Source organism: Camellia sinensis, chromosome 11 (assembly GCF_055761805.1).
Source record: "Camellia sinensis isolate YWXY chromosome 11, ASM5576180v1, whole genome shotgun sequence".
In the NCBI taxonomy this organism is placed as follows: domain Eukaryota; kingdom Viridiplantae; phylum Streptophyta; class Magnoliopsida; order Ericales; family Theaceae; genus Camellia; species Camellia sinensis.
In genome coordinates, this window is record NC_138971.1 from 90,265,612 (window position 1) to 90,291,435 (window position 25,824).

General features: G+C 34.1%; 1 protein-coding gene across 1 annotated transcript; it reads left to right on the forward strand.

The window, feature by feature from the left end:
• Positions 1 to 3,738: 3,738 nt before the first annotated feature.
• LOC114283534 (beta-glucosidase 40) lies at positions 3,739 to 24,580 on the forward strand. Its single transcript, XM_082894296.1, has 13 exons — positions 3,739 to 4,257; positions 18,203 to 18,269; positions 18,451 to 18,509; positions 19,156 to 19,231; positions 20,033 to 20,104; positions 20,390 to 20,477; positions 20,702 to 20,957; positions 21,338 to 21,453; positions 21,900 to 22,123; positions 22,302 to 22,333; positions 23,485 to 23,587; positions 24,025 to 24,133; positions 24,214 to 24,580. The coding sequence occupies exons 1-13, from the start codon at positions 4,123 to 4,125 to the stop codon at positions 24,386 to 24,388; spliced, it is 1,512 nt and encodes a 503-aa protein (XP_082750422.1). The 5' UTR covers positions 3,739 to 4,122; the 3' UTR covers positions 24,389 to 24,580.
• Positions 24,581 to 25,824: the final 1,244 nt, after the last annotated feature.

Here is a 25,824-nt window from a genome sequence, read left to right on the forward strand (position 1 = left end):
TCTTAGTGTCTATTGCTACATGGTGCCTGTGACTATTGCTATATGGTGTCTTTTTAAGGGCAAAGTGTTGAGAATGGTATTTTTGGAATATAAACAAGTAGAAAATAAGTGAGAGTTAAGGGTCATCAAATGGCTCGTGAAAAAAAAAAAAAAAAGAAATTGATATTACCCAATCCGTCCCACAGCTTGTGCCAATCCGTGAGTGTCCAGCCTATTTCAACTCATAAAAGATGATTTAGGGTTTCGACAAAGGTTTGTTACCCAAGCTTGCCCATAAACCCGACCTGTAAGAATCCACATGGATTAACCCAGCCTGATCATCCCATCAACTTGACTCAAACTATCCCGTCCAAAAATATATATATATATATATTTTGACATGTATTAAAAAAAATTAACATTGTTTAATTCATTAAAATATATTAATAATTATATATATATATATATATATATATATGTGTGTGTGTGTATGATATGGGGTTACATGAATTAAATGGAATAAAAAAACAATAGCAGCAACTAACCATATCCTTTTTTCTCTCTTTGAAAAGCGTGAAGTTTTGGTTAACTTAAAAGGGTTCATTTTCGAGAGTAAGGGTGAACATGATCAAATTTGATGTAGGAAATGCCAACCTAGTTGGATTTTCTAGCTTTGTGTAATGTTAGTTCTTTCCCTTTTTTCTCCCATTTGTAAGTATTACAAATAAAATTACATTATGTTATTTGATTTTTTTTTATTATGTCAGATATAAAAAGATAAAAAATTAAAAATAAAAATACTTGAATTATGATGAAAAGTAAAAAGAGAAAAATAACTACTAAAAATATTTAAAATATGTGAATGAAAAATATGTAGAACTTAATAATATAATTATAATGTTTAGTTTGGTTCGGTTTGATTTTGGCTCGTAAGATTTGAACTTAAGAGTGAGATGTAATTTTAATTTTTTAAATAGGTCCAACCAGTATCAACTCGTTAATTAATCAAAGCCCGAAAAATCTAATTAATATATGAGATTTTGACATAATAGTTGCAGGCTAGATAAGCCTAACCCGTCCCATTGAGAACCCCTAGCGAGAATGCTCACATTTTTGAAATAATAGTAGATATAACGTGTTTACATGCAAAAGTAAAATATAAATGAGAGTGTTCATATTTTTAAGATAATAGTAGATATATATGTACACTAGGAGTGAGCAGCGGATATATCGATCCGCCAAAACCGGCAGAACTGAACCGAACCGATCCGCTGCATTTTGGACGGATGCGTGATGACGAGCGGACGGTTGCAGATTGATTTCCTCCAATCCGCCAATCTAGCGGATGGATGGCGGATTTGAGATTCCTTTGGCCGTAACCGAACCACCAAACCGCGAGCACCCCTAACATCCATCGGATTGGCGGACGGATGCAGATAGTTTTTCTCCAATCTACCAATCTAGTGGACGGATGACAGATTAAAAGTTTCGTAGTCGCAACCGACCCGTACCCCACTCCTAATGTACACATGTGATGTGACTAAAACATTGCAAGAATGACCAAAGAAAAGAAAGGCGTTTTGGCTTTCAATCTTTTTAGCCCCTTTTTATATATATGTACACATGTGATGTGACTAAAACATTGCAAGAATGACCAAAGAAAAAAAAAAGGCGTTTTGGCTTTCAATCTTTTTAGCCCCTTTCTTTCAAAAAGGAAGGATAATGGGGATGCTTCCCTGTTCGTGGTCAGGATTATCTGCAAAGAATGACTTTCTTGCGTCTCATATTTTACATGGATCATATGAAATGAATGCTCTGTGTGGAATTTCATCATTGGGGAATCCCCCCAAAAAAAAAATATTTCTTGTGCTTGAGGTGGTGTCATGTTGTTTATTTTTATTTATCTTTACCGCTTGAAAATTGAAATATTTGGTGAATTGAATGTTGCATTGTTTCTATTCAATGTAATTTTAATTACAAATATGTAATCATACATATACACATCTTTTCATGAGTGTATTGTAAATTTTTCTAAAATTACAATTATATTTCTAGCAAAAGATAATTTTTTATTTAAAAATAAAATTACGTATTTTTATGGTAGTATTATGTATTTTTATTGTAATGCTATACATTTTATGGTTAAAATATCTTTGAATATATATATATATAATATTATCATAAAAACGTAACATTATTACAAATACGTAATTTTATTGTTGAATTACAAATTATACTCTACGAAAAAAATACGTAACATTTCTCATAAAATATATAACAAATATCACAAAATACATAATAAAAACAACACATATCACCCTCTATAAGGGGTGTGAACCGAAATGTTTCCCAACATACACAATCTTAGAAAAAATGGATGAAAAGGAACTAATTTACCCCAAGTTCCTTGTCATTTTTATTTATCATTATTATATTAGTTTTTCGCATTTATGGCTATAAATGAATTAATTAGCAAGTTCTTTAAATTTTTACATTTTGAGTCAATCTTAAAATTTTAGTCAAGTTGATCACAAATTGAATTCGAGTAACTTTGTTTTTTATAGTGCAAGATAATCAAGTTGAACATAATTATAAATTATTTAAACTTGACTTATTTATATAAATATATTTCAAACAAACTTCTAAACTAGTTGAATATAAGTTAAACTAAAATAATTTATTTCGTTTTGCAACCTACTTAATGTAGTAATAATACACAAAATAATAAATAATTTTTAGTTGACGATGATCATAACATTATATGACTATGACAAGTGAACATTAACATCGTTGGATGGATGGGAAAATTATTTGAAGTAACTAAACCATGTGCTAGTGATATGGTCCAATCCCTATCTTCATATTCATACGTGTGAGGGGTTGGTTCTCTATAGTAAACCAGTGGGGAAAGCATTAGTGATATAAAGCAAAGACACAAACAAACAAACAGCATCTATAGGAAAAGCAAAAGGCTATATTATTCAACCAAATAGATTAACGCAAAAAGACAGATAAGCAATGTAATACACTGTCACATAATGCAATAATGCTGAGTAATATATATAAAATAATAAATCTTACAAACGTTTTTTTATTAGTTATAGGTGTGACACTATCACATTAGTAGTATTTTAATTTTTGGGTAAATTACAGTCCCTAAAGTTTATTAAAAATATAATTTTTTTATTTATCTGGAAATTTATATCTTAACTCTTGAAATTTTCAATCACACAACAAAAAATCTCCTCTATTAATCAGTCAATCGTTAAGTTAAACTTTATGAAGTTAACCATTTTATTTAAATTTTTTTTTTCCTGTCTCATCTTTTTTATTTCCAAAAATCCTCTTTATTCTTCATATTCTCTCAACAAGTAAAATTACTTTGTCTAACTATTGCATCACCCTCGCTTACCCTTAATCAGTACTATTGTGATTATTGTTTAAAAACATTTCGTGTGTCACTTAAGAGGGTTGGAGAATATTGTAATGGTGTAGAGAGAGGAATTTGGTGGTGAGTGGATGAAAATGAGGGTAGTATGATAATTTATTTTGGTATAAGAGAGTATTTACGTATTTTTATTTTGATTTTATAGGTTAATTGAAACAAAATTTCTGACAATAAAATATTCCTGATTAGAATCTGTATTTTTGACAAATCTCAAGGGATATATTTATAATTTAATCTAATTTTTAAAATTTATTTATTACATAACACATAAATTAGTATAAAAATAAATGATAAAATTGAAATTTGCTTACCATTTTGGTTACAATGTTATTCATATTGAGGTGTGAAAGCATGTGAACGCAGGACCACTTGCATCAGTAGCAACACCAGCCTCTCTCACGCACAGTCACTTCCATCACTTGTACCAACACCACACCACCATTATTTTTGCCTTTTTCTTTTTCTTTTTTTCTTTTTTGGGAATACCATTCTTGCCTTTTTCAACAACCCAATTCACTGTCTTACTCTTGCCAACACTCCAAGCCCCTCTCTATCCATTTATGTGTTCTTATCTATCTATCTATCTATCTATGTATATCAGTACAATTCAGTATATAGATTGAAAGATCTCCTCCCTAGAGTACAGTGTTAGTTAGATACATAACAATAATATATCAAGTGAGTGTGAGAAAGCCATGTTGTTGAGAAAAGGCATTGCTTTGGTTATTGTTTTGATGGTTTTGGATGTCCAGACATGTCTGGCACAGATCATGAACAGAGCAAGCTTTCCAAAAGGTTTTGTTTTTGGGACTGCCTCTTCTGCTTACCAGGTTGGTTGTTGTTTTTTCTTTCTTTTCTTTTTTTTTTTTCATGATTCATTCCTTTACTTATTTATTTCTGAAATACCATTATTGAAATGCTTTCTTGTTTTTTCTTGAAATTTAAATGCCTATATTTCCAAGTTGTAGAAAGATGGCCACAAACCAAGAGTAAGGATCCTCTAGAGTTTTTTTTCCCTAAAGTTTCCTAGAGTGGTGTGTTGTATGGTTGAGATTTAATGACAAGTCACATCAATTTTTAGCATTAAATCTCACCCATACAACACACCACTTTAGGAAACTTTAGAAAAAAAAAACTCTAGAGGATCCTTGGTGACAAAGGAATACTCTTTTATTTATTTGTTTGTTTATTATTCTAGTTGCACTTTTCTGTGCCTTCAATATTAATTTCCATTAATTTCTGTCTTTATTCTAATTTTTAGGCAGCTTTATTGTATTTTTCATCATCAAAAGAAAATTTAATTACTTTATTTTATATTTCTGGGCGGGTATAATATAAAAAAAGCGAGAAACATAATATATACATGTATGTATATGTATAAGATGAATTTTGATCCTCTTCATTTCGTATATATAATAGAAGATTTTCATTATATATTTAAGCTAAGTTTGGAGTGTACTTACACACCTTTAATTTTTATTTTTTTCTCATATCATCTTTCTATTTTTCTGTACATCTTTTCGTAAAAAGTCAAAATTAACTTACGTAGATCATACCAAACCATCCCTTAATCTATAAAATATTAATACAAATTTATATTTAATTTAAATTTAAAAATATTATTATATTCACCCATAGAATAGAATCTCGAGAGGACATAATCCTTCTTGAGAGAGTTGCATGAGGGGTAACTTGGTCAATTCGTTAAGAAGTCAGTTACTATTGGCGGGTTTTTACCGCAAACGCGTCGTGAAATGGGGACCGCAACGCCTTTCGGTTAAAAGCATTCTATTTTGGTGTATTCCGTTAGTTTTCTATCCTCATATTTTGGGAAAAATTTGCTCAAATTAGTTTTGGTAGGGGCACTATTGTGAATTAAATATTTACAAAGCTTGCTATAATCTCAATTGCTTAACAGAATTTTTTCTTTATTATTATCATTATTTGTTTTTGTTCGTAGGCTTGTATGTTCATCAATTGGTTAAGAGTTAACACAACCAGAACTGTCTTAATAAGGCGCTGCTTCGGAGCCTTAAATTCTGTTTTAAAAATAGAATTTTAACATAATTTTGATTTTAAGTTATGTTTGATTAATTATTTCGGGCTAAGTTATGTTTGATTTATTAAAATAAAGTTGAATAGATTAATTATTTCATAATAATGTCCATTTTCAAGTTTGATTTACTAAAATAAAAATTTGAATGAAATCATCGTTAATCATTTTGAGGGAATAGTAATTTTATGACTAAGGAATGACCAATCCATTCAATTCAATTCAATTTCAGTGAACCAAATACTGCATTATAATATTAGTAGTTTAAAATAAAAGTTGAAATAAACAATTGAATTGGTGAATTATTTAAAAATAATGGATTGTTACTTGCCAAATGTATAATTATTTATAGAATATTGTTTGACTATACGAGTTATAATTCTTTTGGAGAAATAATTATTTTTTTTAAGTTGAAGTTAATCAAATTTTACAATTTAATTTATTACGTTGCAAAAAGTGTGAATAAATTAATAGTATTAACAATTGAAAATGTTAATTTGCCTCAACAATTATGATTTACATCAATAATTATGTGTACCATATGTAACAATTTTATAGAAGATATAAGAAAAAATAAAAATAAATTAAAATTGTTACTATTTTACCAATATATAATTTTTAATCTATATATATATATATATATGAGAATCAAGGTCTCATCTTTTGAATTCGTCTTAAACCCCCAAAAAATCAGGCCGACCCTAACTCTAACATTAGATAATATAAATCCCAAGGTAAAATTCATCTTTAAAAACTGATTCACAAAGTGAGGGTGTCCAAAAGTTTATATTCGCATAACCAAACTCATCTTTGTTAATCGGTATGAGACAATTTTTAAGATATAACAATATTAGATAAGAAACGTAAAAAAATTGATCGAAGAAAGGGTGTTTAAGATGTGCTAAAATAGTCAATCCCAGATTGAAATAATTAATAAAACAAAACATCTTGATCACTCTATCGACATATATATATATTTTGTAAAAAAATCAAATAACTAATTAAAATAACCTATTCTCAAACTGATTGACTAATACTGCTTGTATCTAGAAAAAGCATTAGAGAAATGAAGATGATGATGATATCATTAAATAACTAGTTTATGAATTGAATTGGATCGTTGGCTAAGCTGAGCTTCCTCTCCTCAAGACCTAAAAATCAAAATCTTAGAAAATTTACTGATAGGTGTCTTTCTCTAACACTATGTTTGGAAACTTAAGAGAGAAAAGAAAAAAAAATGATTACTTAAGTTTTAAGAGAAAAGAAAAGAAAAGAAATGATTGTAATTTCTCTTCTTTTTGTTTGGATAAAGAAGAAATAAAAGAAAAAATATTATTGTGATTTCTCTCATTTTTGTTTGATTATATTTCATTAAGAAAAAAGAAAAGAAATTATTTTATGTTATATTATCAAAATAACCTTTTTATATTTTCAATAATTTTATTTCTTTTATTTTTATATGGACAAAATTGGTATTATGAAAATAGTGGTTTCTTTTCTCCCCAATCTTTTCACTTTTGAGAAGATTGAAAATGAGACTTATAAAATAAATGAGTTTCTCTCAATTTTTCTTCATTTCTTTCCATTTCTCTCTACTTAGGTTATCCAAATAAGTGAGAGAAATACATATCGCTCCATTTCTTTTCTTTTCTTTTCTCTCCAAATCACTCAATCCAAACATAGCGTAAAGGCTCTTCGACGATCAAGTTAACACTACTCCAAAAAAAAAAAAAAAAAAAAAAAAAAAAAAAAAAAAAAAAAAAAAAGAAGATAATCAGAGAAAAATGAGAACAGAAAAGATGGCATAATTCCTCAATCATTAAGTGTGGATTTGTATAAGATTCGTCCTTTGTGTGAGACTTCTTTTTTTTTTTTTTTTTGGGAACAAATTTCTTATGTGAAACTGATTTAGGGTTGGTTTGGCATGTTTTAAAAAAGTGTATTTTTTGACTTATTAGCTTATATGGGTTGGATTTGGGTTGGATTTGACGTGATGTATTAGAAAGGTGATGTAATTTAAATAAGATGATATAGGATAGTGACTTTTTGACTTTTTAATTTTTTTAAGTTATGCCAAACCAACCCTTAATTAATATTTTCTCTAACCGTGAAATGCCACGTGTCGTATGAGAATAAGGGGTTGTTTGGGGTGTCCTAAATAAGTGCACTTTTTATCTTTTTGGACTAAAAAATTGAGGAAAAAAATATGGATGTTTGGGTTAACTTTTTGACTTTTTATGGAAAAATGTGTAATAAAAAATTGTAAAAATTGATTTATAGGAAAAAATTAGGATTGAAAATTGTGCAGCCGTAATTGTTGACTTTTGGTGAATAGTGTTAACTTTTTAACATTTTGAGTAACTTTTTGACTTTTTAACTTTTTTATAATATGTCAAACTTGGCCTAACTCATTCACTCCACTATCCGATGACAGTTTTAGTTGGAGGGGCCACTCTATAATCGTATCACGTGTTTTGCAACTATAAACGCATCAAGTGTGATGTATGTTTGTTAGAATCAACCAGAACCAGGTCTTGATTCTTGATAAGTGTAAATCCTCAAGATTGAGTAGGCCAGCATCTTAACTTTTTAGTGTCTCGACCGAATGGTGTCTGACCGACCGGGCCTTCCTGGACCTGGCTATCTTAAGGATGGGCCTGACTCTGATGTTCTAAAGCAGGCCGACAGCCCTTGGACTGGATTTATTGTTAACTTATCCATACTCATTAGATGATAATCGGCCAGGATAGAGGTAGATATATTATGTTGAAAATAAGATAGATTGAAACAATAAAAATAAAAAATGAGAGAAAAGATAGAAAATAATTTGGAAATTTTATAAAGTAGAATATATATATATATATATATATTTTTATGAGGTGCCTAAATTATGAAGGAAGGGTTGTATACTTTTTTAAGGGGTTGTTTGGGGTGTCCTAAATAAGTGCACTTTTTATCTTTTTGGACTAAAAAATTGAGGAAGAAAATATGGATGTTTAAGTTAACTTTTTAACTTTTTATGGAAAAATGTGTAATAAAAAATTGTAAAAATTGATTTGTAGGGAAAAATTAGGATTAGGAGTTGTGCAGCCGTAATTGTTGACTTTTGGTGAATAGTGTTAACTTTTAACTTTTTGAGTAACTTTTTGACTTTTTGGCTTTTTTGCAATATGCCAAACTTGGCCTAAGATTGTGTTTCGATCTAAAATTTAAAGAAGAATTTGTGACCGGAACGAAAAATATAATAAAATTTTAACTTATATTTCTTTTATATTTTCCTTTTCTTCTCATTATACTTCCCATATCCCTCTACAAATTCAAGATTCAACCCTATGAAAATTATATATCTATAGTAGAAAGTAATTTGTTACTAAAACTGAAATCGCTACAAGGTTGGCTAGCTATTAAGGACTGCATGTTATCTATTGCTAAATGCTTCTTATGCATAGAATATGGTGAAAATGGAAGTTAGAATCAATAACAAATCGAAGATGCAAATAAATAAACAAATTGAAGATGATGGTAGGCAAGGCTGCAAATTAATTGAATCAAGTTAAGTAATACAATGGTTGAATTTGCTTATTTTTTATTTGTTTATTTATATTTATTTTTTAATGTAGCTTGAATTAAGGTTCGAGCTTGAATTAGAAGCAAAAATTATAGTATAATAGATTACAAATATTTTATTATATAGCTATTGTCACACCCTAGATTTGTTAAGAACCAAATCCAAAATACAAGATTCAAGAAATAATGAACAAGTGGCCTCATAAAGAAATTGATTAACGATGATTAGATGAGTACAAAGGAGGATTGAACCTGCTCTTCGATGTAGATACATTTATATAGCATTCAAAACATGTGCTTACAAAAGGAATCGCATACAATTTATATTTACAATTCCTACATAACATGAATATATGGTATGTGATTACATCTTTAATGCGTCTATACAAAAGATATATCTTACGTCACAATTTACAGATATTAAAGAGAGCATTCCCTCTAGTAAGTTAGGCTTCCGGCTTACAAAGTATACAGTAAGCCCGTCGCTAAACAAAACAACTAGCAAAAGAGCGGTCCGTGACCATCATCATGCATCATTGGGGTGGTGGTACCACATCTAAACCTGGAAAATATTAACCACAAAGGGATAAACAAAAGTCCAGTGCAGAATTTCTCTACTTATAAAATATATACACTGTTATGAGATATGATCCTGATGCATCACGGTACATAAATATAGATTTGAAAATCTTTCCCAATCCAAGAATTTCTTCTGTCATTTCAAAATTTCCAAATACACTTATTACAATGAGTACAGTTAAATTTCAAATTCCTTTTAAGTTAAAAATATGATGAATCACAGGGTTAGTATCTAATAGTGGTCTATAAAAGAATCACCAAAAATACCCCAACTTTATCAGTTATTAGTCAAAAGGAAATTAGTACCTACTTGTAGGGGGTTCAAAATGAACTGTAATAATATCACTTAGAGAGGCAAAACTATGTTAATGAGTCAATAATTTGGGAAGGTTGGAGAGTGAATAGCCAGGTGAAGGTGGGATGAGTGGTCCAGAAAAAGAAATGGTAGTGCAATCAAATAGGTAGCTTATCCTCCAAATCCTGAAAACATTCTCCCTTAAACCTTAAGAGTTGGGCCCTATTTATAGGCATTTCCTTGATATCAGAATATACCAAGTGGCCAAACAGTGCAGCGACACGTGTCGCAGGACATTCTATCCTAAACCACTAGGCCTCGGTAGATACGTGTCCCTTGACATGTACTATTTGTTTGACACAAAGCCTCAGCAAGTGTCACTGTACTATCTGTTTGGCTTGAGCCTCAACATATACCTTTTTGGTATGAACCTTAGAAGGTGTCCTAGTTGTTGCAACACCTGCCTTCTCAATTCGGTTTCTCAAGACATGTACTCTCAAGACTTATGACCTGTTATCAGCTATATTGGTGTCTACCTCAACGGCAACTCCACCCTTAGCTACCTAATCAAAAACTCTCCAACTTCCTAAGGCGCAGGCCACAACAAAGGTTGTGCCTCATACCAAGCCTAAGGGGGCTTTCTTGGTCTTCCTTATGCAACCAAGGTAGGTCCTTCACCTAGGTATATGGGAAGGAAGTCCCTTGCTTTCGATCTACCTTGCTTCTATCTTCACGGGTTCACCGTGGTATTAGCTCCAACCAGTAAGCGTTGGGGCCTGCTATCAGCGCTAAGCTATATGTGATTCAGGCCTACTATCAGCCCTTGGATATTAGTGCCTAGCGCCAAGTATATGTGCATTATCTTATACAGAGGAGGCCTACCTCGAAGGTTGTTGTGCCTCAAAAGGTAGTTGTAGAGTTTGGAGTTGTCACGACTCCTCTTTACAGAGCAAGTGACAAAAGCGACGCCATAATAAAAATGGTAGAGTTGAGTTATAGAGTCTGCCCACAGTAACTGGACCTCAGCAAGTTCCCTTGGCCACCTTCTCCTCTTGGCCCATTTGGTACAAACAGGTCAGATCTGGTTCTATCTTCTATTTGACCCATTTCTCTTGGGTTTTGACCAAATTCATTTAACGATAGTTATTTAACTAATTAAGGCGATTTCAATGATTAAGTCAGTGTCCTAATTTCTCTTCCTCTATACTACTCTCTCATCAGTTTCTGATCTTTTACCATGGACACTTTCGCCAAATTAACTCACCAAAACAACACATATTAACTGGGTTTATCACCCAAAACCAAATTTCAAAATTTGGTTCTAACAACAATTAATTCCTTACATCTCAAAGATAAATTTCAATTCCACTAGATTGTAAAGTTTTCTATAATAATGAAATGCTAACAATTGCTAACAATTTTCATAGATCTGTACCATTTCTAATTCATTACGAAAGTGAAATGCTACTTCCAATTTTAACATACCACATGTGTATTCCCAAAATTTTGAATTCTATCAATATTTTACAAATTAGGGTTTTGTTCCAAAATTTAGGGCTTTTCCAATTTGATGCATATAGTTAGAGGTCGTAAACCTAACCCGAACCCATGAACCTGTCCAATTATACCCATTTAAAATCTATATAAACCTATCCATATCAATAAATAGACTTAAATGAGTTGCTCATTGTTAACTCAATTAAAATTGGGTTTACATGAGTTGGACTTGGATATCTATTTAATCATGTCTAAATGGACGCCATTTCTATCATCAATCCACCACCACCACTATCCCATTATCACTACCACCACCTCCTCCTCTACTACCGCCACTTTGTTGCCGCCATTACCATTGTCGACACACTACTACCACCACTGCCACTCTTCCACCACCACCACTACCACCACCACTACGTCCTCCACCGCCACTGCCATTCCACCACCACTACTACCACCATCACTATCACTGAAAACACTACCAACACCACCTCCTCCTCAACTACCTCAACTCCACTATTATCACCACTACCTCTTCCACCACCATTATCACGGCCTCTTCCATAACTACTTCCTCCATCATTGCCACTACCACTCTACTACCACCATCACCACCACCTCCTCCTTCACTATCGCCACTCCACTACCACCACCGTCAACATGCCACCAACACCACATCCTCCTCTACTATTGCCACTCTAACACCACATTTACCACCATCGCCACCACTACTACTTTACCATCATCACCTCTGCTTCACCATCGCCATCACCATTATAAAAAACAAATAAAAAATAAAAATTACAAAATGAAAAAAAAATTCAAAAATTGAAAATTTTCAAATTCAAAAAAAGTATAAAGAAAAAAAAATAATAATAATAATAAATAGTTTTTTTAAATAAAAAAATGCTTATCAAAAAAATAAAAAATAAAAAATTTTAAATTTTAAAAAAGAGGTTAAAAAAATAAAAAATAAAAAATATATATCATTTAGATGTCGTTTGGTAACACTTACGTTTTCAGTTTTCTGTTTATATATACAAAAATTTTAAAAACTCAAATAAAAACTTGTTTGGTAAAATTTTTGATTTATAAATTAGTGGTATCAGTTTATAAATTTGGCCAAAAAATAAAAACACAAAAAATGTGTTTCCATTTTGAGTTTTCAGTTTTTTTTTTTTTTACCACCCAGCACTAGCCACCACCCGCCACCATTTTTCACTATCGTCTTCCGCCACTACCACCCACCACCACCCACCACCACCACCCACCACCCACCTGCCATCCACCCACCGTTCGCCACTACCATCCATCACCCGCTACCACCACCCGCTACCTACTTGCCACCACCACTCACCACCCACCTGCCACCACCGTCCACCACCAGCCATCCACCACCACTAGCCACCTACCACCCACCCGCCACCACCAGCCACCACCACCATCACCCACCAGCCACCTGCCACTACCACCTACTCGCTACCACCTACCACTCGCCACCATCACCTACCCATCCACCACTCGCCACCACCCACCACCACCACCCGCCATCTGCCATCCGCCACCTACCTGCCGCCACCGCCACTACCACCACCACCACCACTACCACCCACCACCCGCCACTATCACCAACCCACCCACCATCACTACCCACCACCACCTGCCATCTGCCACCCACCTGCCACCACCACCCGCCACCGCCACCGCCACCACTACCACCACTACCCACTCGTTACCACCCGCTACCCGCCAACGTCACCCACCCACCATCATCGCCCACCACTCACCCGCGACCACCTGCCATCCTCCATCCACTTGCCACCACCACCCACCACCTGCCACCGTCACCCACCACCCGCCACCTACCCGCCACCACCACCCGCCTGCCGCCACCCACCTGCCACCACCACCCACCACTCGCCACCTACCCGCCACCACCACCCGCCATCCGCCATCCACCTGTCACCACCACCCACCACCCGCCACCACCACCCGCCACCACCAGCTACCCGCTACCCACTACCTACCATCACCACTTTCCACCACCATCTTCTGCCGCCACTTGCCACCACTTGCCATTTCTCACTCTTTTTATATTTTTAAATTTTTTTAAACATTTTGTCAATTACCAAACGCGTTTGTAGTTTATGTTTTTCTAAAAATAAACAAAAACCAGTTTATAAAATTTTTATAAATATAAACTGAAAACGTAAACGTTACCAAACACACCCTTAGTGTCTGTTTGGTAACGTTTACGTTTTCAATTTATATTTACAAAAATTTTATAAACTGGTTTTTGTTTATTTTTTGTTTATTTTTAGAAAAACATAAACTACAAACGCGTTTGGTAATTGACAAAATGTTTAAAAAAAATTTAAAATATAAAAAAGAGTGAGAAATGGCAAGTGGTGGCAAGTGGCGGCGAAAGACGGTGGTGGAAAGTGGTGACGGTGGGTGATGTGTAGCTAGTGGTGGTGGGTGGGTGGTGGTGGTGGTGGTGGTGGTGGGTGGTGGTGGTGGCAGGTGGGTGGCGGATGGCGGGTGGTGGCGGTGGGTGAGTGGGTGACGGTGCGCGGGTAGTGGGTGGTAGCGAGTGGGTGGTGATGGCAGGTGGTGGGTGGTGGTGTAGATGGGTGGCGGATAGCGGGTGGTGGATGGTGATGGTAGGTGGCTAGGTGGGTGACGGTGGCGGGTGGTGGGTGGTAGCGAGTAGGTGGCGGTGGTGGTGGCCGGTGGTGGGTGGTGGCGGCAGGCGGATGGTGGGTGGTGGTGGGTGGTGGCGAGTGGGTGGTAGGTGGTGATGGTGGGTGGGTGGGTGACGGTGGCGGGTGGTAGCGAGTGGGTGGTGGCGGTGGTGGTGGTGGCGGGCGGTGGGTGGTGGTTGCAGGTGAGTGGGGGATGGCAGGTGGTGGCGGGCGGTGGGTGGTGGTGGCAGGTGAGTGGGGGATGGTGAGTGGTGGCGGGTAGGTGGTGGGTGGTGGTGGTGGTGGATGGGTGGGTGACGGTGGCTGGTGGTAGGCGGTAGCGAGTGGGTGGTGGTGGTGGTGGTGATGGTGGTGGGTGGTGGTGGCAGGTGGGTGGTGGCAGGTGGGTGGCGGGTGGGTGGTGGGTGATGGTGGTGGCGGTGGGTGGTGGTGGCGGTGGGTGGTGGTGACGGGTGAGTGGCAGATGGCTAGTGGTGGTGGGTGGCTGGTGGTGGCAGGTGGGTGGTAAGTGGTGGTGGCAAGTAGGTGGCGGGTGGTGGTGGCAGGTGGTGTATGGTAGTGGCGGGTGGATTGCAGGTGGGTGGTGGTGGTGGTGGCGAGGGATGGGTGGTGGTGGCGAGTGGGTGGTAGGTGGGTGGTGTGTGGTGGTGGGGGTGGGGATGGGGGTGGGGGTGGGGGTGGTGGTGGCGGAAGACGGTGGTGGAAAATGGTAGCGAGTGGTGGCTAGTGTTGGGTGGTAAAAAAAAAACTAAAAACTCAAAATGGAAACACATTTTTTGGCCAAATTTATAAACTGAGATCACTGATTTATAAATCAAAAATTTTACCAAAAAACTTTTTATTTGAGTTTTTTAAATTTTTGTAAATATAAACAGAAAACTGAAAACGTAAGTGTTACCAAACGGTACCTTAGTATTTATAATTTCTCAACATTAAATTAATCGGAAGTGACTGAGACCCCTTTTTCCTACCACCCCACCACCCCTACACGCACGTGAGAGTTGGTGATTGAAGGAGAAGAAAAAAAAAAATAAAATAAAATAAAATAAAATAAAATAAAACTGGCCAATCACAGGCCATAGAGGGTCATGGGGTCACCCCATGGGTTCCAAATTATTTTTCTAAATTAATTATTTAAGGTTATAATTTACTCTAAATATACGGTGTGCTTTTTCCTAAATTACCCTTGAATGCACATCCAAAATCACTAAAAATCACTGCCAGTTAACATCCCTAAAAAAACCCAACATGAAGTGAAATCCAACCCAGGGTCTTGCTTTGTTGACTCAGAATTGCGTTATCGACTTTCAAAATAGAAACATTGATTCGAATCCAAAACTTGGGTTTGGCTGGTAGTCATTCTTGATTTTATCTCGTCGCCGCTGATTTTTCCAATTATCACTGTCACCGTCTATGAGCCATTTGGGTTGTCGATCTACTCTGAGTCCTCTGTGATGGACATCATCAATATGGGTCATCAACATTGTCGTCAGATTGTTGCGATTTGGATGATAAAGTTCTCGGTCTGTTTCCTGGTGAGTTGATGATCATATCGAAGGAGAATAAATTTTAGAGAGAGAAAGTATAACACTGTGGGCATCTTATTGACTGAACCGGATGAGGCAAGCCGTACCCAACGTCAAGAAATCTATATGATGTTAATAATAACAATAATGATGAATTTTGGTAGGGGAATTGAAAATTTGAAATGAAGAAGAAGATAAATAAAAAATAATTGAAATTTTAAAAAAAAAAAGTAAAAGAAAAAAAAGATAAACATTCTTGATTATAAAGAATAATATTTTATTTTAAGATTTAGGAATGTTTTGAAAAGTTGATAAAAAGTTGGCTTTTGACTTTTTCTCAAGTTTTTTTTAGCTTCTTGGAAAGTGATTTGGGAAGTTGATAAAAAGTTGACTTTTGACTTTTTGGTTTAGGGGTTGTTTGGGATGACCTAAATAAGTGTACTTTTTGTCTTTTTACGAAAAGATGTGCAGAAAACTAGAAAGATGATGTGATAGAAAAGAGATAAAAAGATAAAAAGATAGATTATTTTGTGTATGCCAAACTTAGCCTTAATATTTGTTTATGGTGTCAAATCAAATTAAAATGACTAAAATATCCTTACCCAGCATAAGAAATTTATTTTTTTACTTTTTTGTCATAGGCCTCAATTTGTAATTTCACACTCGCGTTTTTATGGCTCCCCAAATGAATTTTGTTGTGTTTTTGGCCACTTGCATTTTTGGACCTTGGATCAAAATGCTGCGTTTTTTGAAACTTCCCAAAACAGCACTTAATATGTTTTGTTTTTATTAATAAATTTACATAAGGATATAATATGAGCTAAAATTTTAAAATTTTAATAGAAGGTACTAAGTTATTATTTGAGTATAAAGTTGGAGTTAAGTTGCTTTAAATCCATAACTCATTTGACCTACCCAAATCCATCCATTTTTCAGCTCTACACATAATCTAATATTGCTTGATAAAAATGTGTTTTACGGAGGATGCACTAAGAAATTTTCCTTATTATGCAAACGATAACTTTTGATTTAATATATGCAAATTTATAACAATTTTCATAAGAATAATACCACATAATAACAATCAACTCATATTTAAATGTGCGAGAAAATTCATACCTCAATTGAAAAGACCAAACCGTTGAGTTCAAGGTGATGACCTTGCCCGAATGAAGATTTAAGACCGATTAGATGGTAAGTTTGATGTGTAAAACAATGTTGAAGCTCGGATTTCTTGTTGAATCAAACTCTAAATGCCTCTATTTGGTGATTCAAGTTGGATGTACCAACAAGGTATTTTAGACAGAGAAAGCAGAGAGGGGGAGGAAGAAATTTCGGATGAAGCAAAAGAAAATGGAATGAAAGAGAAAGAAATTCTTGTAGTAAAATCTGTTCGACAAGGCAATCAATCACACTTGCCTGGTGATCGATCACTCCACAATGCAATCTGTAACGTCCTCAATTATATGAAATACAACCCATATTTATTAGCCAATTTCAATTATCAATAATATTAAACATGCAGAAACGATAATTTATCTCAAACACACAAATAATCATTGTCATTGTAATTCTCCACATTCATTATATTTGGTTTCAATATTTCAAAATAAAATTACCTGCATTGATAAATTCACAACTCTACAAGCTTGAATATATAGCATGCAAATTACAGGATGTAGTATTAAATACGAACACAAAAACATATGTCTTAAAAGCTAACAAGTTCCAAGGGTCTCACCCCATTACACCAAAAAAGGGTTTCAATCCTAAATACAATTTAGCCCTTGGCTCCACAAGAAAATAAAAAAAAGTGAGCATAACGCTCCAAAATCCTTGAGGTAGGTTAAGATGAAAAGTACAAGATAAGGCTAATTTGTCTTCTCACAATGGAATTTAACTTTGACTAAATTTTTTCCCTCTTACACTCTCTAAATAGGCAGGTAAACTTTTCGTTAATTTGGATGTAAAATGTAACTGTAATAGCAAACCACAAGGAATGTATGTTGCTATGTTTAAAAGATATGGGGGTAAACTGCTACTGTGCTACACGACAGGGGGTTAAAATGGAGTTTTTTTCATTTTTCAAATGAGGTAGAATTTAATCTCGAGCTCGACTCATATACATAATTAAACAAACTACAAACGAGTTGAACTCAAACTATTCATGAATAACATAGTTCGTTTGTAGTCATGGACACTTAGTTAACTAATTAAAGTAGATGCCTTTGTCTTTCCATTTCGAAGAGTAGTAAGACTAAACAGAAGTAAAAATTTAGAGAAATCCAGATCAGCTCAGAGAAATCACTGGCGCTATTTGGCCATTCCTTTCGCCAACAAATAAGTCATTAAAGGTGAAGGAAGCATGATGTGATGAGAGGACTTGTAGAACTAGAGTTGGTTTCTCACCATAAACTCTTATGTCATAGTAGCTAGATTTCTTATATGAATAACAGTTGATGATTATGGAAACTTAAGTAATCTATTAATACCTTAGTTTACGTTGTCTTACAACTTCTTGTTAATTAGTCAATCTTAAATTTGTATGTGCAGTATGAAGGAGCAGTTAAAGAGGGTGGAAGGGGCCCAACAGTCTGGGACACATTTGCACACTCATTTGGTAGTATAGATTGCCATTGGATGTAGCAATAACAAACACTCTTAATTGGATTTATCCCCACACACACACACACACACACACACACACACACACACACACAAAAAAAACTACTCTTAAGTGATGCCCTCTACGTACATTTCTTTTATTTATTTATTTACTAATTTTTTATTTTTTGTTGTAGGAAAGGTTCTTGATTTCAGTAATGCTGATGTTGCTGTAGATCAGTATCACCAGTTTGATGTAAGTCTCATACCAACAGTATATTGTTTTTTCTGGAGAGTGATAATTTTTAAAGTTATTACATTTAGCACCCCTTTTTTTTTTTCTTTAAATCAAAATTCTTTTTTGACCCTTTTACTTTCAATTGTGATAGTCGACATCTTGCACTTTAAATTAGGTTGCAATGTTGCTCTTCTGTCTATCTCATGGTTACGAGGTTAACATAAATTGGCATTTGAGCCACACATGATGTTTTTATTGGCTCATTAACACCTCTACACTTTGGTTCTTGTACTTTCACTAAAATTACACTTTAGTCCTGTATTTTTCCCAAAATTTCACTTTGGTCTCGCCATTTTTAATCCCACTCTAAAAAAATATCACTTGTGGTCTTGTGGCATACATACTATTGCCCTCATTAATAAGTTATAGACTGAAGGGAAACATTGCAATTTGGTTTAAAATGTAAGGAGTTGTTCATAATTGAAAGTTGAGGGAGAGAAAGTGAAATGTTAGTAAAAATATTAAGGGTGCTAAGTGTAATTAACTCTAATTTTTAGCTTTAAACTATGTTTGTGCTAGTGATCATTCATTTTTCCCTGATGTTTATTATTGCATTTCTTGTGCAAAAATATATTTTAGAGATTTTGTTGTTGTTTGAAAACAGGAAGATATACAACTTATGAAGGACATGGGAATGGATGCCTACAGATTCTCAATTGCTTGGTCTAGGATTTTCCCTAGTAAAGTTCTCTTTGCTAGTGTCCTCTTCTCTGAAATTACTTGGCATGTCTATAGCCAATAATAGTCTCATTGAGGTTACCTAACAAGTAAAAGCCTATTTGAGAAGACAATAAAATTTTATGAGAGGGATTAATTGAAGCCCTTTAATTCTCACCAAACATATTTCTTTTGAAAATTGGTAAATGATACTTTTTTCTTTGAGAAAGTGTCGTGACAAAAACTATTTCTTATGCTATTGTTTCGACAAAATGATCCTCTTAAATACATTGCCAAAATCGCTATTGTAACTCTGAGGATGGACTGCCAGCTTGAACTGGTGCTATATGCATTTACACACGTGAGCGTATTCCCACTTTTATCAATGTCGTGTTTGTCTGACTTTGAAACTTTGCGGTGCCAACCTAGTTGGGATCGTTAAGTTTAGCTAAAAAAATAAAATAAAAATAAAAAATAAAAAAATAAAATAAAATGCACTCCAATGATTACTTATTCCTCCAACTGCAACTGCTATTATTTGAACTAAGCCATATGTAAATGGGCTAAACACTTTCAAAATCGTGATGTATCATATGATATGATGGATGTTCAAGAAAATTTTATATCATATTTATTTATTTTATTTTGCTTTTATCCAAAGATCCTTACTATTCTTCACAACAATTTATTTTATTTTATTTTTGTTAATTTTCTTGATTTAAAGGCACCTTTAAAACAAAGAAAAGAATAATTTTCTTGTTAATTTTTCTTCTTCTTCTTCTTCTTCTTCTTCTTCTTCTTCTTATTTTATCTTGGTGCATTAGATGGAACTGGAGAAATCAATCAAGCAGGAGTTGATCACTACAACAATCTCATCAATGCCCTACTAGCCAATGGTAATAATTGCATATCTTTCCTTTTTCAATTAGTTGAATTATATTATATAAAGTGAACATGTTAGTTTGGTGTAAACACTAAATTGAACCTATGTAGTGTATTTTCAATTTCAAAAATTTCCATATGTAAGGAATAAGCAAGTCTCAACAAAGTGTGTGCAGGAGTTGAACCATATGTAACCCTCTACCATGTGTGCAGTGTTTATCGTTGATTCAAACATTATATATGGAGGAGTTGAACCATGTGTGCAGTGTTTATCATTGATTCAAACATTATATATGCAGGAGTTGAACCATATGTAACCCTCTACCATTGGGACCTTCCTCAAGCCTTGCAAGATAGATACAATGGTTGGCTTGACCAACAAATCATGTAAGTAAATTATTATTATTAGGGAAACATACCCAATCTTTCCCCTCTCAAACGCACATTATTATGTACTAATTGGGTGTTGTTGTTTTCTTATTTTTATTTTTATTTTTATTTTTATTTTACTTTTAGGGGAAAGATACCAAAAGATTTCAAAGCTAGTGAAATATGGCATTAAGTTATTTATTCTTCTTCTTCTTTTTTTCTTTTTTTTTTTTCTTTTTCAGAAAGGATTTTGCAACATATGTTGAGACGTGCTTCCAGAAGTTTGGTGATAGAGTGAAGCATTGGATTACATTCAATGAGCCTCATACATTTACCATACAAGGCTATGATGTGGGTCTCCAAGCTCCAGGACGGTGCTCCATCCTTCTTCGCCTCTTATGTAGAGGTGGAAACTCTGCAACTGAACCTTACATAGTTGGCCACAATGTTCTCCTTTCTCACGCAACTGTGGCAGATATTTACAGAAGGAAATACAAGGTATTGATAAAAGATTCTATTAGGAGTAAATGGAAAAAAAAAAAAAAAATCATAATTTGGAGCTTCCTTTTTTTTTTCTTTTTTTTTTTTTTGCTTGAATACCAATTTGAGTTTACAAGATTGTAATGAGGTAAAAAGGAAGATAGAATAAGTGAGTGTAATTACTATCCACTTTTTCAATTAAGATGTACCTAAAAATTACTATCCTCTTCTAGAAAAAGAAAATAAAAAATAAAAAAGAGGAAATTAAGAAATGGAACCTAATATATTTGTCCTTTCGATCAAGTGCACATGCCCTTGCACATGTGCAAGATCATGCATGAAACACTATACATTTAGTGTTATGGCTTTGTTATTTATCATAACTTATTGATTGACAGCCAAAACAACGTGGATCAGTTGGGATATCATTTGATGTTATTTGGTTTGAACCAGCAACAAATTCCACGGATGACATTGAAGCAACACAAAGAGCGCAAGATTTTCAATTAGGCTGGTAAAATCTATTACGGATTCTCATCTAGTTTTAAGAGTTTCTTGAGTTAAATGAAAAGAATATACTTTGCATTGTAGAGGCATATAAAAATTATGTCTATGTTCTCTTTATGGAACTGAAGCTATAAAAGCCAGGCTAATTGCGAGATGTATACTAGTGCATCGTAAGTTTTATGTGTTCTGAAAATGACTTCTTTTTTTCTTGTGATATATTTTTTTCAATTAATCCAATTTCCTTGTATATGTTAATTCAAAATGTTACTAACACCTAAATTTCTTCATTTTGGGGACTGTTTGCTCATTTGCATAAATGTTACATACTTGTAGTCACACTTTCACTTCAAAAAATGTCGTTATGGCAAGGCCTATATGGATACAACCTCATCTTTGGCATAATTTATCTGTTCTGCTAGAAGTCGTTGGCAAAATCATGTTATATTATTGCAGGTTTATTGAACCTTTGACTCTTGGCAATTACCCAAGATCAATGATTAGTAGAGTTGGAAGTCGGTTACCAAGATTTACAAAAACAGAGTCAGCTCTTCTCAAGGGGTCTTTGGACTTTGTGGGCATAAACCACTACACAACATTTTACGCACAAAACAATAAATCTAATATACTTGGATTCCTACTCAATGACTCCACGGCAGACTCTGGAGCAATTACTCTTCGTAAGTATTTACCTATCCATTTGTCTTAGTCTTTACAGTCTGCTTCTGATAACTTGTAATCAACTAATCATATCCTAGAGGTGTTTGGCCATTATTTCAATTCATTGACATTTTGTACTCCAATATTTTATTGGATGCTACTGATAGAAAGGTCTTAACTATTTTTGTTTATTTTCAGCATTCAAGGATTTACAACCTATAGGAGACCGGGTATGTAATCTGACTAACAACATTAAGTTTTATCAATTGGGCACTTCAAGCATGACCAGTGCTTGAGGTTTTTTTTTTTTTTTTTTTTTTTGCACAAAACCAAAACAAACAAACAAACGAAAAAAAAAAAAGAAAGAGAGAAGAGAAAATACGTGAAAATGGCAACCATATCCACATACTATTCTATATTGTTTTGTACGAAAAAGTTAGTTCTTCAAAACTGATTTTCAGCCTGTCTGGTTCCTTTGTTTTGCTAATAATGGTGTCTCAAAAAATAAAAATAAATAAATAAAAATTCAGTTATTCAATTACTATTAGTCATGTCTTGGCTTTTTCCTTCTTTGAAAGACAAAAATCTAACTACAAACGTGCCAACAAGGATTGAATAATTCTTATAGACATAATTGAAGCCAAATGAAACTCAAGCGAAAGTGTTTAAGGTTCTTTTACCTTAGTGAAGAAGAATTTTAACATTAAATGTCAAAAATAAGAACCAATTAAGTAAATATTAAATGAGAGGTGATAGATAAATAAACAATCGAAAATTGTAATTGATAAATGAATTCATCAATTACAAGGAAAAACTAGAAGTTCAATACATTACCTTGCTACTTCTACTCATATTCCTACTCCCTCGAAGCAAAATTACAAGTAAAGAATAATACATGAATTAAAATCTATTGTTATTGAAGTTACGGTTATGGCTACTCCTATGGAATGAAAAGACAAGATTGAAACGAAAGAAATAGAGTTTTGGTTTGATAAACTTTGATCCGGGGCTTCTATCTTCGTTTGAATATTTATAGATACAACAGCTCCTTTGATCCTCTGATCGAAGGGGCAGCAATTGCTTCACACAACACCGTGATCTTCTCCATCTTCTACTTTGTGCATGCTTCCATCTTCTTTTTGAATTCAAATTCATTTTAGTAACTGTTGGGTTTCAATAGCTTATTTCTCTGGCGTGTATCACAAATATTGAAATATCTTTGCAATTATTTTTCAAGTGTCTTTATTGGGCCTAGGTGCAATAGTATATGCAATAGATATATTAAATTGCCACATATCTTGACAATTTAATTTGAGTACCACATGGAAGCTCTTTCATTATTATTTAATTGTTTTTCCTAAAATTATGGTTTTATATGTAGGCACATTCGATATGGCTGTACATAGTACCTCATGGGATCAGAAGTTTAATGAATTATATCAAGGAAAAGTATGGGAATCCTCCAGTCATCATCACTGAAAATGGTAACCCTCTAAACGCACAAAAAAGTGTCAAAGTATATAATTGTTCAATCCAGATAGTTCTTTTATTTTCTTTTGCAAAACATTGCATTTGAGCTTTGAAGTTTTCAAATCCCACTTATATTTGTTTCTATATCATTGTTTGACTAGTTTAAGTGGTTACTAGTTGGATTTTATTTTCATTTGGCATAATATGTGATTTCGTTTGGTACTGTAATTAATCTGTGTCTAGTAATTGAAATATTGTAAAGCATCAACAACATGATTTCATGTCCATATATCGTCAAACTTTAAGCAAATCAATTAGCAAAGGAAAAACCGATAAAATCTATAACATTATAGATGATTTCAATATTTTCAAGCCCAAATTCTTCCTTGTAACAAGAAGGATGAAAAATCATGAAAAACGCAACTTACTTATCTTTTGCATGGCTTTATAGGAATGGATGATTCAAATAACCCATTCGCGTCGATTAAGGATGCCCTAAAGGATGAGAAAAGGATCAAATACCATAATGACTATCTCTCAAACTTGCTAGCTTCTATCAAGTAAGTAATTTCTTTACAAAAATAGGTGTGACAATTTGGCAAATGTAAGCTAATATGTTATGGGTTTTACTAAATTGCAGAGAGGATGGATGCAATGTCAAAGGTTATTTTGTATGGTCTCTATTGGATAATTGGGAGTGGGCAGCAGGATACACTTCGCGCTTTGGTCTCTATTTTGTGGATTACAATGACAAGCTGAAGAGGTACCCCAAGGATTCGGTTAATTGGTTCAAGTCTTTTTTGACTTCTACATGAAAATTAGTTGCGTTGGCAACTGCACATTACACAAGGCACGATCGCAGATGCAATTTATACGTAAAAGGATTGTTTTGGTACATTTTTTTTACCTCTGTAAACTTCATTACTCTATGACTTTTTCACTTTAATGTGTTGATTATTAACTGAAAAATTACTCACATGTTTTTATGTGGAAAAAAGCATTCTGTCTTTGGTTGTTTCTTCCAGCAAATAGAATCCTTTCATGCGGAAAGAAAAAAAATCTCAATGTGCCATCACAAGTAGTCAGTTAAATTTGTAAATGTTCTAAAATTGCATACATTTTAGGGTTATTCATAAGCTCATTCAACCCGCTTAACTGCCAAACTAGCCCAACCCGCTACTTCATAGTCGATTTTGCTGCCTTATTCGATCATAAATGAGTGCCAATCTACTAAAAAACTAAGTCACAGTTCGGAGATCGGATACAAAGTGTTCCACCCAAATGAAACCTGCCCGCCTGAAGATATTTGACTCTACTTCATAGGTGGCATAATCTCATTTGTTGCTGTCTTATCGCTTTAGACAACTATATATTTTTTTCATGCTCTGCCATTACACTGCTCTCGATTAGAGAGCAATCACTTCATCATTATACTTTTCTTTTTCCTTTTTCGAACTGATTCATTATTACATTTTGTAATGCCCCAAAATAAGTAGACATTCTACTCCATTATAATATTGCTAACATGTGGAACATAACAACAATATAATTATGCAATATCGTTTCCAACATATGCCTTAGTACATTCTTTTAGTTCTACAACATGAATTTTATCCATAATGAATGAAACTAAATTATTATAAATTAATACTTTAAAAGCTACAAACTTTCAGGGCCTTGCCCGAATACAGCAAATGAGTCACAACTCAATACAAAGAAGCTCGTGGCTTAAATTACAATAGATAACTAAGGAAAACAATAATATGAGCCTCAAGCTCCAAGAACCTCCCAAGTCATTACCTTGGTGGAGGCACACTAGTTCATCTGAAAAGTGGTTTCCCTCGTAGAGTGAGCATAAAGCTCAGTAGAAATAAACTTAATAACATGTATGAAGCTTAACGACGTCATAAGATGAATGCACATGAAATGTCACGGTAAAATATGCATTTTCTTTCTTTGAAACAATGTAGGGCGAGATTTCCAAAGCATCTTTTCAAATCAACAAAATTCTTTCAAAACAATCGAGTGGTAAATATAATGAATAAATCTCCAAGGCTAGTGTTCATAACAGTAACTATACAAGTCACTGTGCCATTTTTACTGGTACTCACCGGAATGCTCAGCACCTACTGTACAGGTTTTAGGTCTCATACCATGGACACACAGGCCAACTTTATAATACTTTAACACCCCCTTACAGCTTCACCATTTTATTTACCATTTCAATAATACAATACATGCATCTCAAAAC

Coding starts and splice junctions, on each gene's coding strand:
- LOC114283534 (XM_082894296.1), top strand. CDS start 4,123: ATGTTGTTGAGAAAAGGCATTGCTTTGGTTATTGTTTTGATGGTTTTG. Junction 21,454..21,899: donor CAAGATTTTCAATTAGGCTG/GTAAAATCTATT, acceptor ATATTATTGCAG/GTTTATTGAACCTTTGACTC. Junction 24,134..24,213: donor AACTTGCTAGCTTCTATCAA/GTAAGTAATTTC, acceptor ACTAAATTGCAG/AGAGGATGGATGCAATGTCA.